General features: G+C 42.9%; 1 protein-coding gene across 2 annotated transcripts in view; it reads left to right on the top strand.

Moving 5' to 3' along the window:
- The window catches only part of Tnfrsf11a (tumor necrosis factor receptor superfamily, member 11a, NFKB activator), a 68,772-nt gene extending 51,732 nt beyond the window's left edge, over nucleotides 1–17,040 (top strand). The window contains exon 10 of one of the 2 annotated variants that reach the window (XM_006529381.3): nucleotides 12,116–17,040. In XM_006529381.3, the coding sequence (XP_006529444.1) occupies nucleotides 12,116–12,462 (347 nt within the window). In that variant the 3' untranslated portion in view covers nucleotides 12,463–17,040. The remainder of the gene's footprint in view (nucleotides 1–12,115) is intronic. The other variant, NM_009399.3, reaches the window with a different exon arrangement.
- The last annotated feature ends 1,027 nt before the right edge of the window (nucleotides 17,041–18,067 follow it).

An 18,067-nucleotide genomic window follows, 5' to 3' on the forward strand; every position in this document is an offset into this window, starting at 1 on the left:
TACAGCGTGCTTATATACGTAAAATAAATAAATAAATCTTTAAGAAAAAATCAACACATTATTTTTAAAAATATGAAAAAGTTGGTAATGGCTAGGGAGATGGCTCAGTGGTTAAAACACTTTAGCACAAACAAGAACACAGTTTAGATCCCCAGAATCCACATAAATGCCAGCTTCATGTGTACCCACACCCACATATGTGTGCCCACACATTATATAAACACCACAATACTCATGTATGTGTGCCCACACATCGTATACATTAACACCACAACACCCACACACATGCAAAGACATACATATACACATACATACTGCATACACATATGAAAGTGGAAAAATATTTAAAATTGTTTGTATTATATATAATTAGTATTATCTTCCATTCTGAGACAATAGGCTTCATTTGGGAAGGGATTCTTCACAAGGCTGTCTAAATAATTCTTAGCATGATTCAGAATGGAACTATTTTATACATTGCTTCCTTCCCTTGTATCACATGCTTCATTTTTTCCCAAATGCCTGAAACAGAGCTTGCATTACCATAAAAAGGAAAGCTATACGGGAAGCATATGGGTGAAATAGAAAATGTTTGTGTATTTGTGCATATTTTTAACTCTAGTCATGTAGAAGTCTCCATGACAATTTGGTAGTTTCTTATCTGGCATGCTTCTTGTGGTTTAATATTCATATTGTATGCATCTGAAACAACATAACATGCTTTTGAGAAGGAAAGAGTGCATTTATTGCCTTGCTTAAGAATGTAAGTCCTGCCAGGAAGTATTTTCTCAGAACAAAGCTTGCTCTCCCTGCCTGAGAAAAACATTTTTTATCTGCAGAAATACAGAAAGAACCTTCTATATAAAGCATGGATTTAGTAAAGTGTAAACATACTTCTGATTCTAATCAGGTAGATAATTTGTTCATTATTTCCATCATCTTAGATGCTATTTTTTTTCTTTTTTTTTTTCTTTCCATTTTTTATTAGGTATTTAGCCCATTTACATTTCCAATGCTATACCAAAAGTCCCCCATACCCACCCACCCCCACTCCCCTACCCGCCCACTCCCCCTTTTTGGCCCTGGCGTTCCCCTGTTCTGGGGCATATAAAGTTTGTGTGTCCAATGGGCCTCTCTTTCCAGTGATGGCCGACTAGGCCATCTTTTGATACATATGCAGCTAGAGTCAAGAGCTCCGGGGTACTGGTTAGTTCATAATGTTGATCCACCTATAGGGTTGCAGATCCCTTTAGCTCCTTGGGTACTTTCTCTAGCTCCTCCATTGGGAGCCCTGTGATCCATCCATTAGCTGACTGTGGGCATCCACTTCTGTGTTTGCTAGGCCCCGGCATAGTCTCACAAGAGACAGCTACATCTGGGTCCTTTCGATAAAATCTTGCTAGTGTATGCAATGGTGTCAGCGTTTGGATGCTGATTATGGGGTGGATCCCTGGATAAGGCAGTCTCTACATGGTCCATCCTTTCATCTCAGCTCCAAACTTTGTCTCTGTAACTCCTTCCAAGGGTGTTTTGTTCCCACTTCTAAGGAGGGGCATAGTGTCCACACTTCAGTCTTCATTTTTCTTGAGTTTCATGTGTTTAGGAAATTGTATCTTATATCTTGGGTATCCTAGGTTTTGGGCTAATATCCACTTATCAGTGAGTACATATTGTGTGAGTTCCTTTGTGAATGTGTTACCTCACTCAGGATGATGCCCTCCAGGTCCATCCATTTGGCTAGGAATTTCATAAATTCATTCTTTTTAATAGCTGAGTAGTACTCCATTGTGTAGATGTACCACATTTTCTGTATCCATTCCTCTGTTGAGGGGCATCTGGGTTCTTTCCAGCTTCTGGCTATTATGAATAAGGCTGCTATGAAGATAGTGGAGCATGTGTCCTTCTTACCAGTTGGGGCATCTTCTGGATATATGCCCAGGAGAGGTATTGCTGGATCCTCCGGTAGTACTATGTCCAATTTTCTGAGGAACCGCCAGACGGATTTCCAGAGTGGTTGTACAAGCCTGCAATCCCACCAACAATGGAGGAGTGTTCCTCTTTCTCCACATCCTCGCCAGCATCTGCTGTCACCTGAATTTTTGATCTTAGCCATTCTGACTGGTGTGAGGTGGAATCTCAGGGTTGTTTTGATTTGCATTTCCCTGATGATTAAGGATGTTGAACATTTTTTCAGGTGCTTCTCTGCCATTCGGTATTCCTCAGGTGAGAATTCTTTGTTCAGTTCTGAGCCCCATTTTTAAATGGGGTTGTTTGATTTTCTGAAGTCCACCTTCTTGAGTTCTTTATATATGTTGGATATTAGTCCCCTATCTGATTTAGGATAGGTAAAGATCCTTTCCCAATCTGTTGGTGGTCTCTTTGTCTTATTGACGGTGTCTTTTGCCTTGCAGAAACTTTGGAGTTTCATTAGGTCCCATTTGTCAATTCTCGATCTTACAACACAAGCCATTGCTGTTCTGTTCAGGAATTTTTCCCCTGTGCCCATATCTTCAAGGCTTTTTCCCACTTTCTCCTCTATAAGTTTCAGTGTCTCTGGTTTTATGTGAAGTTCTTTGATCCATTTAGATATGACCTTAGTACAAGGAGATAAGTATGGATCGATTCGCATTCTTCTACATGATAACAACCAGTTGTGCCAGCACCATTTGTTGAAAATGCTGTCTTTCTTCCACTGGATGGTTTTAGCTCCCTTGTCGAAGATCAAGTGACCATAGGTGTGTGGGTTCATTTCTGGGTCTTCAATTCTATTCCATTGGTCTACTTGTCTGTCTCTATACCAGTACCATGCAGTTTTTACCACAATTGCTCTGTAGTAAAGCTTTAGGTCAGGCATGGTGATTCCACCAGAGGTTCTTTTATCCTTGAGAAGAGTTTTTGCTATCCTAGGTTTTTTGTTATTCCAGATGAATTTGCAAATTGCTCCTTCTAATTCGTTGAAGAATTGAGTTGGAATTTTGATGGGGATTGCATTGAATCTGTAGATTGCTTTTGGCAAGATAGCCATTTTTACAATATTGATCCTGCCAATCCATGAGCATGGGAGATCTTTCCATCTTCTGAGATCTTCTTTAATTTCTTTCTTCAGAGACTTGAAGTTTTTATCATACAGATCTTTCACTTCCTTAGTTAGAGTCACGCCGAGATATTTTATATTATTTGTGACTATTGAGAAGGGTGTTGTTTCCCTAATTTCTTTCTCAGCCTGTTTATTCTTTGTGTAGAGAAAGGCCATTGACTTGTTTGAGTTAATTTTATATCCAGCTACTTCACCGAAGCTGTTTATCAGGTTTAGGAGTTCTCTGGTGGAATTTTTAGGGTCACTTATATATACTATCATATCATCTGCAAAAAGTGATATTTTGACTTCCTCCTTTCCAATTTGTATCCCCTTGATCTCCTTTTGTTGTCGAATTGCTCTGGCTAATACTTCAAGTACTATGTTGAAAAGGTAGGGAGAAAGTGGGCAGCTTTGTCTAGTCCCTGATTTTAGTGGGATTGCTTCCAGCTTCTCTCCATTTACTTTGATGTTGGCTACTGGTTTGCTGTAGATTGCTTTTATCATGTTTAGGTATGGGCCTTGAATTCCTGATCTTTCCAGAACTTTTATCATGAATGGGTGTTGGATCTTGTCAAATGCTTTTTCTGCATCCAACGAGATGATCATGTGGTTTTTGTCTTTGAGTTTGTTTATATAGTGGATTACATTGATGGATTTTCGTATATTAAACCATCCCTGCATTCCTGGAATAAAACCTACTTGGTCAGGATGGATGATTGCTTTAATGTGTTCTTGGATTCGGTTAGCGAGAATTTTATTGAGGATTTTTGCATCGATATTCATAAGAGAAATTGGTCTGAAGTTCTCTATCTTTGTTGGATCTTTCTGTGGTTTAGGTATCAGAGTAATAGTGGCTTCATAAAATGAGTTGGGTAGAGTACTTTCTACTTCTATCTTGTGAAAAAGTTTGTGCAGAACTGGAATTAGATCTTCTTTGAAGGTCTGATAGAACTCTGCACTAAACCCGTCTGGTCCTGGGCTTTTTTTGGCTGGGAGACTATTTATAACTGCTTCTATTTCTTTAGGGGATATGGGACTGTTTAGAAGGTCAACTTGATCCTGATTCAACTTTGGTACCTGGTATCTGTCCAGAAATTTGTCCATTTCGTCCAGGTTTTCCAGTTTTGTTGAGTATAGCCTTTTGTAGAAGGATCTGATGGTGTTTTGGATTTCTTCAGGATCTGTTGTTATGTCTCCCTTTTCAGTTCTGATTTTGTTAATTAGGATTTTGTCTCTGTGCCCTCTAGTGAGTCTAGCTAAGGGTTTATCTATCTTGTTGATTTTCTCAAAGAACCAACTCCTCGTTTGGTTAATTCTTTGAATAGTTCTTCTTGTTTCCACTTGGTTGATTTCACCCCTGAGTTTGATTATTTCCTGCCGTCTACTCCTCTTGGGTGAATTTGCTTCCTTTTTTTCTAGAGCTTTTAGATGTGTTGTCAAGCTGCTAGTATGTGCTCTCTCCCGTTTCTTCATGGAGGCACTCAGAGCTATGAGTTTCCCTCTTAGAAATGCTTTCATTGTGTCCCAAAGGTTTGGGTACGTTGTGGCTTCATTTTCATTAAACTCTAAAAAGTCTTTAATTTCTTTCTTTATTCCTTCCTTGACCAAGGTATCATTGAGAAGAGTGTTGTTCAGTTTCCACGTGAGTGTTGGCTTTCTGTTATTTTTTTGTTATTGAAGATCAGCCTTAGTGCATGGTGATCTGATAGGATACATGGGACAATTTCAATATTTTTGAATCTGTTGAGGCCTGTTTTGTGACCTATTATGTGGTCAGTTTTGGAGAAGGTACCATGAGGTGCTGAGAAGAAGGTATATCCTTTTGTTTTAGGATAAAATGTTCTGTAGATATCTGTCAGATCCATTTGTTTCATCACTTCTGTTAGTTTCAGTGTGTCCCTGTTTAGTTTCTGTTTCCATGATCTGTCCATTGGTGAAAGTGGTGTGTTGAAGTCTCCCACTATTATTGTGTGAGGTGCAATGTGTGCTTTGAGCTTTACTAAAGTTTTTTTAATGAATGTGGCTGCCCTTGTATTTAGCGCATAGATATTCAGAATTGAGAGTTCCTCTTGGAGGATTTTACCTTTGATGAGAACAAAGTGCCCCTCCTTGTCTTTTTTGATGACTTTGGGTTGGAAGTCAATCTTATCAGATATTAGGATCGCTACTCCAGCTTGTTTCTTCATACCATTTGCTTGGAAAATTGTTTTCCAGCCTTTTATTCTGAGGTAGTGTCTATCTTTTTCTCTGAGATGTGTCTCCTGTAAACAGCAAAATGTTGGGTCTTGTTTGTGTAGCCAGTTTGTTAGTCTATGTCTTTTTATTGGGGAGTTGAGACCATTGATGTTAAGAGATATTAAGGAAAAGTAATTGTTGCTTCCTGTTATTTTTGTTGTTAAAGTTGGCATTCTGTTCTTGTGGCTGTCTTCTTTTAGGTTTGTTGAGGGATTACCTTCTTGTTTTTTCTAGGGCGTTGTTCCCGTTCTTGTATTGGTTGTTTTCTGTTATTAACCTTTGAAGGGCTGGATTCGTGGAGAGATAATGTGTGAATTTGGTTTTGTCGTGGAATACTTTGGTTTCTCCATCTATGGTAATTGAGAGTTTGGCTGGGTATAGTAGCCTGGGCTGGAATTTGTGTTCTCTTAGTGTCTGTATAACATCTGTCCAGGCTCTTCTGGCTTTCATAGTCTCTGGTGAAAAATCTCGTGTAATTCTGATAGGCTTGCCTTTGTATGTTACTTGACCTTTTTCCCTTACCGCTTTTAGTATTCTATCTTTATTTAGTGCATTTGTTGTTCTGATTATTATGTGTCGGGAGGAATTTCTTTTCTGGTCCAGTCTATTTGGAGTTCTGTAGGCTTCTTGTATGTTCATAGGTATCTCTTTCTTTATATTTGGGAAGTTTTCTTCAATAATTTTGTTGAAGATGTTTGCTTGTCCTTTGAGTTGAAAATCTTCATTCTCATCCACTCCTATTATCCGTAGGTTTGGTCTTCTCATTGTGTCCTGGATTTCCTGGATATTTTGAGTTAGGATCTTTTTGCATTTTCCATTTTCTTTGATTGTTGTGCCGATGTTCTCTATGGAATCTTCTGCACCTGAGATTCTCTCTTCCATCTCTTGTATTCTGTTGCTGATGCTCAAATCTATGGTTCCAGATTTCTTTCCTAGGGTTTCTATCTCCAGTGTTGCCTCACTTTGAGTTTTCTTTATTGTTTCTACTTCCCTTTTTAGGTCTAGTATGGTTTTGTTCATTTCCATCACCTGTTTGTATGTTTTTTCCTCTTTTTCTGTAAGGACTTCTACCTGTTTGATTGTGTTTTCCTGTTTTTCTTTAAGGACTTGTAACTCTTTAGCAGTGTTCTCCTGTATTTCTTTAAGTGATTTATTAAAGTCCTTCTTGATGTCCTCTACCATCATCATGAGATATGCTTTTTAAATCTAGGTCTAGGTTTTCGGGTGTGTTGGGGTGCCCTGGACTGGGCGAAGTGGGAGTGCTGGGTTCTGATGATGGTGAGTGGTCTTGGTTCCTGTTAGTAGGATTCCTACGTTTACCTTTCGCCATCTGGTAATCTCTGGAGTTAGTAGTTATAGTTGACTCTGTTTAGAGATTGTTCTTCTGGTGATTCTGTTACCGTCTCTCAGCAGACCTGGGAGACAGATTCTCTCCTCTGAGTTTCAGTGCTCAGAGCACTCTCTGCTGGCAAGCTCTCTTACAGGGAAGGTGCGCAGATATCTTGTTTTTGGACCTCCTCCTGGTCGAAGAAGAAGGCCCAAAACAGGGCCTCTCTCAGAAGCTGTGTTGCTTTGGCAGTTCTCAGAAGCTGTCAGCTTCTGTGGTGCAGACTCTCACCTGTGCAGACTAAAATCTTAAGTTCCAGGGAGTCCTGGAACCAAGATGGTGACCGCTGCTCCTGAGGCTGAGGCCGTCTCCCGAGCCAGGCGGACACCTGTCCTCTGGTCCGGATGGTGGCCGGCTGTCTGCCGCCCGCCCAGGCTGCTGCCTCAGCGGCTCTGTGCTTCCGCCCGTCCCAGAAGCTGTCCGGTTCTCTGGCGCACCCTCTAACCTGTTCAGACTAATTTCCTAGGTCCCGCAGAGTCCCGGAACCCAGATGGCGACCGCTGCCGCTGAGGCTCTTAGATGCTATTTTTAACATTGTCATGTTATCTGAACCTTTATCTAGCTAAGTCACATTCAATATTAGCATCAAGTCAACTAACCCATTTTACATGTAGTAAAAATGCCCAGGTCATTCTGGCGTTGAAGCCTTCTACCATGATAGCAGTTCTGTCACCTTCAGAGAGCCGGGAGATTGGCTCCATTGCCTCAAGCTTAGAGTCCCATTAGGGGCATACATGCATCACTAGGGGCCAAGGAGACAGCTCCGTGGATTAAGTGCTTGCTGAACAAACATGAAGCCCTGACTTTGCCCCAGTATCCACTTAAAAAGCCACGTGTGGCAGTGTGTACCTGAACGTCTAATGCTGGGACATGGAGACAGGCCAACCAGCCAGCCAGCCAGCAGCCAGTGTCTCATAAAATAAGGCAGAGTGTGAAGACACTTGACCTCTGCCCTCCTTATGTGTATCTATGTATTCATACACACATACAGTGTATATGCATACAGTGTATACACAGGCAAATTTTCATTACTGTGCACTAAGTACTTTGTATATTATCTTAATTAGAAAAATCTTAAAGACTAAGTTCCTCACCCAGGACCGCGAAGCTAATAAGCTAACAACAATAACTCAAATATCTGATGGTGAAGCTTGCCTTGTGCCTTAAAGCACCATGACACTGCCTCTGAGATCAGGACCCGGAAGCAGGAAGGACGGGCCTTACTTTGCTTGCATTCCTGGAGGTTTCATAAGTCTTCCAGGTGTTCGAAAAAACACAGCTTTAGGGGATGAGGAGATCACTCAATGGCTACGGTGCATGTTGTAGTAGCCTGAGATCCGCAGCATACATGTAAAATCTGGTGCAGCAGCACACATCTGCAACCCCAGCAATGGCCAGCAGAGGAGAAACAAGAGGACCCCTGGTGCCCATTGTTCAGCCAGCCTAGTCAAACTGATGAGCTCCACACTCAGTGAGACGGCTCTGTTCAAACATAATGTGGAAAATAAGGGTTGCTAACACCTAGTAGCATCAACCTCTGGCCTCTGAGTGCACACACACACATACATGCACGGCCATGAATATATACCTGCACACAATCACAATGCAAAACATGTACATAGGTGCTCATACACACACACACACACACACACACACACACACACACACCACCTGCTGTGAATGGCCATGTTTTCTAGAATCCATGTATGTTCCTAGGGCTGTGTGTCTCACCAGAGCTCATTGTACTTTAGGACATAACAGTTATATTAGCTTACAAGAAAGAATATGATAGGCAAGAGGATTATTGCTATAAAAATCATTGAAAGACTTGGTACTAGCCAAAGAATGAGTTGCTAAAAATACCTTGCCATTGAATTTGAAGTATGAGAGAGCTGTGCAAGAATTGGCGAACAGACTCTAGTGTCTGCAGTCAGACCTTTGGGAACAACCTTTCATTCTCTGTTTTAAAGAAACTAGAGCAAGAATTATACCAGAAACACTGAAGATGTAATTGGTATATTGTAATTGGACATTGTGTGGCCCCATTCTCAGACCTCCATCATTAGAAAGTTGTTAAGAGCTTTACACCAAGTGATAGGGGAAACATAGCCTGGGATCTGTGCTTTTTTAAGAGCTTTGGGACTGGAGACAAGCTAGAATGGAGGAGTGATTGCCCGGTATACACAAAGCCCCAGGATGAATGCCCAGTACTGCATAAACCAGGCATGGTGGTACATGCCCATGGCCACAGCAAGTCTGTAACCCTAGCACACAGGAGTTAAAGGCAGGAAGATCAGACATTCAAGGTCATTTCCAGCAGTTTAAGGATTTTAGGGCTAGCCTAGGGAAAGATATAGAATAAGAGAGAGGGGAGTTATCAATGGACAATGTCTACAGTTCTCTGTCTTATTGAGAATCTAGTTCATTGGTAAGAGACAATTATATTTGCAAACACTGCAGTAATGTTGAAATATGGCTGCCTTGTAAGACATTGTCTTCTAAGGCAGCAACACCAAATCTGTGGGGACAAAACCAGAGTTGCAGTCTTACCTGCAGCTCCTCAGGGCCACTGACAGAAGTTGCAGAACCTACCGAAGAACAAAAACACAATGTGCCTGGCATGAAAGTTAATAGGAACCTCAAGGTGACGGTGACAGTAAAGGCTCTGCGCCTGTGGCCTGGCAGCTGTGAAAGTGACCTGTCCACAAGGGGCCGTTCTGCCTCTCACATACTGCCAAGTCTGTTTTGTTTGTTTGTTTGTTTGTTTGTTTTGTTTTTAAAGTTTAATCAGTACAAACTGACTCTTTCCCACAAATGCTAGCCTGGTAAGCTTGATCATAGATTGTTTTTGTCATATGCCATCCCTTTACATTTTTATTTTATTTGTGTGTGTGCATGTGTGCGTGTGTGTGTGTGTGTTATGTATGTGGTATCTGGTAGGTACACATGTGTTTGCTAGGCCTCGGCATAGCCTCACAAGAGATATCTATATCAGGGTCCTTTCAGCAAAATCTTGCTAGTGTAATCAATGGTGTCAGTGTTTGGAGGCTGATTATGGGATGGATCCCCAGGATCCCGCAATACCTCTCCTGGGCATATATCCAGATGTTCCAACTGGTAAGAAGGACACATGCTCCACTATGTTCATAGCAGCCTTATTTATACTAGCCAGAAGCTGGAAAGAACCCAGATGCCCCTCAACAGAGGAGTGGATATAGAAAATGTGGTACATTTACACAATGGAGTACTACTCAGCTATTAAAAAGAATGAATTTATGAAATTCCTAGGCAAATGGATGGACCTGGAGGGCATCATCCTGAGTGAGGTAACCCAAACACAAAAGAACTCATGCCACAGTGAGTCACGCCTTCCAAGGACGGCATTCATTATTCTATGAATCAAAGGACTGGATTGTCTATGCCCTGTAAGCTCAAAGAATTGAGTTCCACACTGAAAAAAAACACACACACATAGGAAACAAGAATGCACATTAGGAGTTTTAGTATAGTACTATCAAGATATCAAAATGTGTTAAGGGAAAATGGCTTGGAATGAAATGCTCAAGATCTTACACAAAATCTTTCTGTGCAAGATGACACACAAAAAAAGCTCAGGGCTTTTACTGGACCCAGATTAACTGCAGCTCTGACCAGTGGGCTCATCATGATGATTTGTAGGAAGATAAAAATGTAAATGGTCAATAGTCCCCATGTATCACGACACCACCAGATAGACCTAAGTAGGATGAGGAGAAAGAAGAGATGAGATGAAATCCAGAGTCTTGAGGAATCAGTCCTGCACCAGGAGGGAAGCTCTGTCTGCTTGAATACAGTGAAGAACAAAAGAAGTAGATGATGTCATAACAAAAGAGAAGAATGACTGAACAGAGAAAAACCATATTCTAAGCCGCTCACCGTTACTGATTTTATTAAATACATAGAGCATGTGTTTAGTTAGAATATAACATGTATGACACGTATGTATTACTTCGGTTTCTTGTTTATCCAGCTGAAAGGTAACCGCAGGTGTGAGAGAAAGGCGCACAGAGAGGCTTAGAGTGCCTGCACGGTGCAGGGGAGGAGCACCTGCAGATGCTGGGGAAGGGGAGTGCGCTGGGGGGTGGGGGGGAGTGGGGGATGGGGGCTGGGACGGGGGAGATAGAAACAGGAGCTAAGCTCTCTGGTGTTATTTTATGGAGGGAGGACTTTCCTGGTGCTCCATACAGTAGTCTGTGGGAAAACGGCAGGAACCACGGACCTTTGTGTCTTTGGATTTGTTGCTCACATTTAAAATCTTTATCTGCCGTTTGCTTCTCACCGTGCCTCCACACTGGCTTCTCAGGGGTTACCCCGCTATCAGGCAGAAAGATTCCCTCAAAGAATTTCGTGAATGCCTATAGCACATTAGTCACTGTCTTTAAAGCCCTTCCAATTTGGAGGAAACTTCACTCAGAGTGGTTAGTGCCATCGTATTTGTGAAAATTACTGTTGAGCTGGGTCACAACAGAAGACAGACAGGCATGAATGGTGAGCGCGAGAGACCAGGGAGCGGCCACTTTGATGTCTTGCGTCTGTTTTGACGCTGAGTGTTGGGAATTGGCGCAGTTATTTTCCGCTTGAGAAATTTGTGGCACATGGGTCTTTAAATGGAAAAATAAAAGAAAGGAGAGGGAGTGTGTTCCCTACCGTCTGTAAACATGCTTCTTGCCAGAAGTTTTATTAATCAAAGACTGGCTACTTCCATTTAGCCACCAAAGAATGATAGAACTAGGGTTCAAAAGGAAAGAATGAGGTTTTTCATTTCTTCTCCTCTTTGTCTCCCTTCTAGAGGAGTAAATTGAAATGTATTAATGTCTGTTGAACTCTGAGTGCACTTAGCTCCGTGATCACCCTGCAGGGCTGAGACATTAGGAACCCTTTAGAAGGTGACAGGAAGGCTTGGCCTCAGATGCCCCTGCTCAGCCCAGTGACCTGAAGTCTGCTCAGTGTTTACAGTGGATTGGTTGCTGGCTGGACTTCACCAATTGATGTCCTCCCCTCCCCCTTCCTTTCTTCCATCTTCCCCTCTCGCTTCCATCTCCTCTCTTTTCCCCTACCACTACTCTATCCCCAAGCTTTCTTCTTTCTCTTCCTTCCTGCTTCTCTCCAACTGAATGTTGTCTAGAGTCAAGAATCCGGGTGGGTTCTCCTGCCCGTGTCCTGCAGTTGCGCACTGTCCCCTTGAGGTATGAAAAGATGAAACACGAGAATGGCCAGAAGCATCCTTTCCCATTTCTTCCCTCCCTCCTCCCCCTCCCTCCTCTGCTGCTTCAGTGCTCCACTACTATGGATGGCCCAAGCTTTCCAAGGGGAACACCTGCTGTAGCTCTGATTGTAATCCATAATGCAGTTTCTCTGTGCTCTCTCCCCTGCAGGGAACGTGACTGGAAACAGTAACTCCACGTTCATCTCTAGCGGGCAGGTGATGAACTTCAAGGGTGACATCATCGTGGTGTATGTCAGCCAGACCTCGCAGGAGGGCCCGGGTTCCGCAGAGCCCGAGTCGGAGCCCGTGGGCCGCCCTGTGCAGGAGGAGACGCTGGCACACAGAGACTCCTTTGCGGGCACCGCGCCGCGCTTCCCCGACGTCTGTGCCACCGGGGCTGGGCTGCAGGAGCAGGGGGCACCCCGGCAGAAGGACGGGACATCGCGGCCGGTGCAGGAGCAGGGTGGGGCGCAGACTTCACTCCATACCCAGGGGTCCGGACAATGTGCAGAATGACCTCACCTTCTCTGTCTGCCCTGGGTGCAGGGCACCAGTGCCTTTCCAAAAACATGGTGTAGCTAGCCACTGTGCACCTCCTCACTGGTGCAGGCTGCTGGCATGGTGATGGAGCCCACCTCTCACTTCCTCCAGTGCCCCTCTCCTCTGCCTCCTACCACCTGGCATCATTCAGTTTGGCCTTTTTTTGCAACGTTGGTGTCCTGCATTATTGAGATCTGTATCACCCCACCCCCATATTTATTATTCACTTGCTTTTGTAGTGTTTTCTGATACTCTCTCTCTCTGTCTCTGTCTCTCTCTCTCTCTCTCTCTCTCTCTCTCTCTCTCTCTCTCTCTATATATATATATATATATATATATATATATATATATATCTCAGGTTTTTTTTCCAAAGAGTGAAAGGGATGCACGGCCACTACCACTAAGGCTTTGAGTTTGTGTGGATCCTTGAGAGCTAAGTTCAGGTGACCTTGTCCCCTGCCTGGTTTTGGTTTTGTTTCATTTTTTGTTTTTTAGTCTTTTTTTTTTCCTACAGTGGCAGGTACTTGGCCACTAAATCTCAAAAAAAAAAAATCATACCTTTTGTGGTTTTGGCATCCTTATTTTTTTTAAACTATTGGCTGTCTAGAAAAGATGGAGGGAGTAAATAGGACGTCAGGCCAAAGGACAAAATGAAGGTGCCAGGGAAATTCAAGAAAGAATGAATAGAGTTGACATGTCAATTTGCTTTTTCTCTTCCTCCATTAGAATGTCAGAAACACACTTAGGCAGTAGGCCCTCTTTCCTTCCAAAGTGTTTGTGCATGAGTAATTTAGCCTATGGAAGTAAAAACATTCTTCTGTGTGTGTCTGTGTGTGTGTGTCTGTGTGTGTGTGTCTGTGTTCATGTGTGTGTGTGTCTGTATGTGTGTGTCTGTGTGTGTGTGGATGTGTGTGTCTGTGTGTGTGTGTGTCTGTGTGTGTGTATGTGTGTGTCTGTGTGTGTGTGGATGTGTGTGTCTGTGTGTGTGTGGATGTGTGTGTCTGTGTGTGTATGGATGTGTGTGTCTGTGTGTGTGTGTTGCTCCCACATTTAAATGACAAACCAGGAGATCTAAAGAGATGCCTCACAGTTAAGAAGAAGAGTTTGGGTTCAGTACCCAGTACCCCACTGTTCAGTCCACAACTCCATGTAACTCCAGCTCCATGGGATTCCATGGCCACACACACACACACACACACACACACACACACACAATTACAAATCAAATCTCATGAGGTAAATGTAAGGAAATCAATTGTCCTATGGGTGATTTTCTTTTGGTGGGTCCTTATACAAGAAAGCAGTTTAAAACTGAAAGAGGCCACAGGCATAGTTATCACGAGCACTGGTTCTTGGATAATGGAGATAAAGCTAACCACTTAAGTGAACTACAAGCAGTTTTGTAATTGTTGGGGTCCAGGAGTCACCTCACAAACCATTCAAACACCCACCTCAGACAGGGATGGCTTATTTAGCATACACCACAGGTCTAACCAATCAGGGCCACAATTCAGGCTCAGAAGCTGAACCATGACATTGAGTTAAGATCCTACAGGGTTTTCAAGCATAAAGTCCACAAACATCTGTGCCAAGTTATTTCACCAATCAGGATTTAGAGATAGGGGATTTTCTTACAAACATGTCTTTGTTGTACACTTATCCTGTTCTCATTGGTTGGGGTATTCAGTTGTGGCAGGGGACTTTAACATGCATGCCTTAACTTGTCTACCAGGACGTCAGTTACCCATATACATGCCTCTTTCTGCCAAGTAGGATGACAGTTCTCTCTCTCTCTTTTTTTTTTCTTGTTTTTTTTTCTTTTACCTTTCTCAAACCCTTGTGTTGAGGGCAGGATGACAATTCTCGGTGAGGTCTTGGGAACTTAAAACTTTACCTGACCCTACACAAAATGAAAGTCTTATTCCAAATAGCTTCTTATATTGGTGTCTCTCTTATGTTGGGGTCCATCCCATAGGCAGCTTATAAAACCAAATAGCATAAAAGCTTATATTACAGGTGCAGGAAGTGCTGCTGGGTAGTTGGTTCGGGGCTAAGCTTATTGTGGGTCACTATACAAAACAATTCTACTGACTTCTATCATGATTTTTTTTTTTTTTACAAAGGCACAGAACATAACAATATGCAACCAGTTTGGGCATGAGAAAGTTTCCTAGTAACAGCATATGAGAAAGTCTCTTTATAACATTAGTAACGGCATAAAATGGTGGGCTACCCAGGTGACAAGTACCTAGGCCTTAACATTCCATCTAGGCCTTAATATTTTATCTAGACCTTAACAGTAATCCGGCAGGTATCTAGACCTTAACAGTAAGTTAAACATGCTAAGAATGATCACTGTGCAGCCGCAAGTATCCAGCTGAGCAGAAGCCCATCTCTCCCTGGTTTCCTCCTGACTGAAGTTCTCCTGTGGTTGTAGCAGTTGATTCTGATTTTTAACACAAAATTGGTGAATAGCTCTGTAATGTATGGGCTCCTATGCTAACATAAAGAACTTCAGGAAATAAGCCCAGGGCCAGAATGATGCAATGATAGAAATTTTGTTAGTACTTTTCCAAAGAGAGATGTTACTAAATTCAGCAAAGCCATTATACCTTTTTCGTACGGAATGTATTGTATTAAATAAACTCCATAAAGTAGGATGTGGAGCTCAAACCCCACACCCAGGACTATCATCATCTCTCCATGCCTACTTCTTTTTTGCTGTACTTCCCTTTTCTCCATACAAAGTCAATAATGACAGCTCAACACCATTTCCCGACCCAGAGATATCAGAAGATGCTTTGGTGGGTGTTAAAGTACCGTAATTCCTAAAATCAAAAGTGCTAAGAGCATTAAGAATCTACTTTCAGAGAGAAAACGAAAGGTATTAAGGTTCCTCACACTGATCCCGACTGAGGTTATATTGGTTCAAAGCCAACGAAACCTTAGGAAACACGTAACAAAGATATATAGTTGCATGTGTGTAGTTGAAATGTTTATGACAAATATAAACAATATAAAGAAAATACAATAAAAGTTACTCCAATGTCATGGTAAAGAGATTATTAAAACTTTATTTTTCCATAAAATATTTTTATGTCCGGTTAAAGCTTATTACAAAAATTGTAATCCAACCAGGCATGATGGCACAATCCTTTAATCCCAACACTAGGGAGGCAGAAGCGGGAGGCAGAATTAATCTCTATTAATTCAAGGCCAATCTGGTCTACATCTCAAATTACAGGACAGCCAGGGCTATAATAGAGAGATCCTATTTTAAAACAAAACAAAATTATGACCCAAATTATCGCTGATCCTTATAGTGTGCTATGATGTTGAATATTAGTTTATTGTATCTTATTGACAATGTATCTTCTATTGCTATCATAAGGTAAGGCAATTATTTAAAATATTATTTGACAAGGGCTGGCGTGATGGCTCAGCAGTTTAGAACACACACTGCTCACAGAGGACCAGAGTTCAGTTCCTAGCACCTCCATTAGTTTACAGCCACCTGTAACTCCAGCCCCTGAGAGAGCCAATGCCTTTTGCTTCTGAAGGCACCTGCACTCATATACACACAGACAGGTGTGTATACAATGGAAAATAAAGTAGTAAGCTTTAAAAAGGACAAAAATTTATAGTCTGGTCATTAAGCAGCAAAGTTGAAACAGAAGTGGCATGTGATGTTTTCTGCCCGCATGTGACCCAGCTAGTAAAATAGAGAAATACTTTTGACCTATGAGTGTAGACTAGTTTGAATGTGACATGTGGAACCTTCAGGTGTCAGGGAAAGGAATTCTGCTGTGTAACAAAACACTCCAAATTCAGTGGCTTAAAATAACCACCTACTTAGCTCAGATTCTGTGGGTTGGCTGTTCTAAGGTGACTGCTATGCCTGTATTCAGCCGAGCTGGCTCGCTCACTGGCAGCGAGGAGGCTTGTCCACTAAGCAGCTCTTCGGGCTGTTCTAAGTGAGCTCTTCCACCTGCTCATCCCATGCCCCATCCTTCCAGCATCCAAGCTGGGTAGCTCCCCTTGTGGTTCAGAGTCCTTGGGAGAGCAGAATAAATCCTCCATGATTCTTGGCTCAGGGTCAGGTTCTGACTTGCAGATGAATTGTGCAACATTCACGGGCCACAAGAAGTCACCAGGCCAGGCCAGAGTCACAGGACATCGGACCCGTCCCTGCTTCTGGTATGGAAAGACGTTTCCAAGTGGCATGAGGTGTGACATGGGGGGAGACTGGAGCCACCTTTGCTTTCTACCACCGGGGCATGGTGAGAAAAAGTGTTGAAGAGAAGAGTATGGGGGTGGGGTAATTTGAGAAATGTGCATTTTCAATCCCTGGTAAGAGAGGAGCTCCTGGTGACTGGATCCCTTTGATACCCAGGACTATGAATCGATTCCTACAACGGTGAGATGCTAAATTTGTATTTAGGCATCAAAATCCCAAAGTAAATGAAAAAGATTTGGGAACTGGGTCCACAGTATACCTGCCCCCCTCCACTGGCACAGAAAACAACCCAACAACAATAAAAGGCAAAAACTGAAGCAACTGTGGCTGTTCTAAAAGCGAAACTGGGGAGGTGCTGCAGGCTGAGCAGTGGATAAGTGACCTGGAGCTCATATTCCCCTTGAGTCTAGCTAACCATCTTTGTATGTGTCATGTATGTATAAGTGTGCATACAGGTGAATACAACATGAGTGTGGTACCCACAGGTGATCCTTGGATGCCCTTTGTCAGGATGCTGTCCACTTTGTTACTTAAGGCCGGACCTCTCACTGGCCTGTCACTAGTGAGCCAGCAAGCCTCAGGGACCCCCTCTCCAGGCCGTGCTCCCCCTTTCACATGTGTCCTATAGATATAACTCGGGTTCTTATGCTGTACACAAGTGCTTTGCCAACTGAGCTAGCTCCCCAGTTCTAAACCAGCTCTTTATGATGTGCTAGGAAAAAGGGATGGACCTGAGCAGAGGTCTGTCTCTAGTGGAGACTATGGTGTGGAAATGTTTGTTCTTTGGTAGTCTGATGGCATTTGACTCCCCACCCCATTTTCCATTGACTGTGAGGAGCTGTGGGGAGCACTGAAAATGAGTTATATGTTATATGAGTTATAAGTTATATGAGATCGCTTCTCGGCCTTTTGGCTAAGATCAAGTGTATAAGTTATATGAGTTATAACTTGCTTTGCGACTGGGGAGAAAGCACTGCTTTATATCGGATGCTTTTAATGTTTGAGCCCTGAGTGGCCAGAGAAAAGAGAAGCAGAGAGCTGGAGAGCACCGGCCTAGGGAGGAGAGAATGCTTGCTTCAAGTGCCAAAGGTGGCTCCTGGGAATGTGTTGTCTGTGGTCTTCCTGGGCCCTAGGGCAGTGCTGATGAGCAGGCTACCTCCCACCACTAGAGCCCTTCCAGAAAAGGGGGGGGGGAGGGACTTGAAAATGGATGGTGGGAGTGGCCAGGAGCAGGCCCAGCAAGAGTCTAGCTGGCATCCGTGAAGGTGAGCCCAGAAATCGCAGGAATCCTTGGCAACAGACATATGGCAGCCATGCCACAAAACTGCCTGTCCACATCCTTTG

Source organism: Mus musculus, chromosome 1 (genome assembly GCF_000001635.26).
Source record: "Mus musculus strain C57BL/6J chromosome 1, GRCm38.p6 C57BL/6J".
Lineage (NCBI taxonomy): Eukaryota > Metazoa > Chordata > Mammalia > Rodentia > Muridae > Mus > Mus musculus.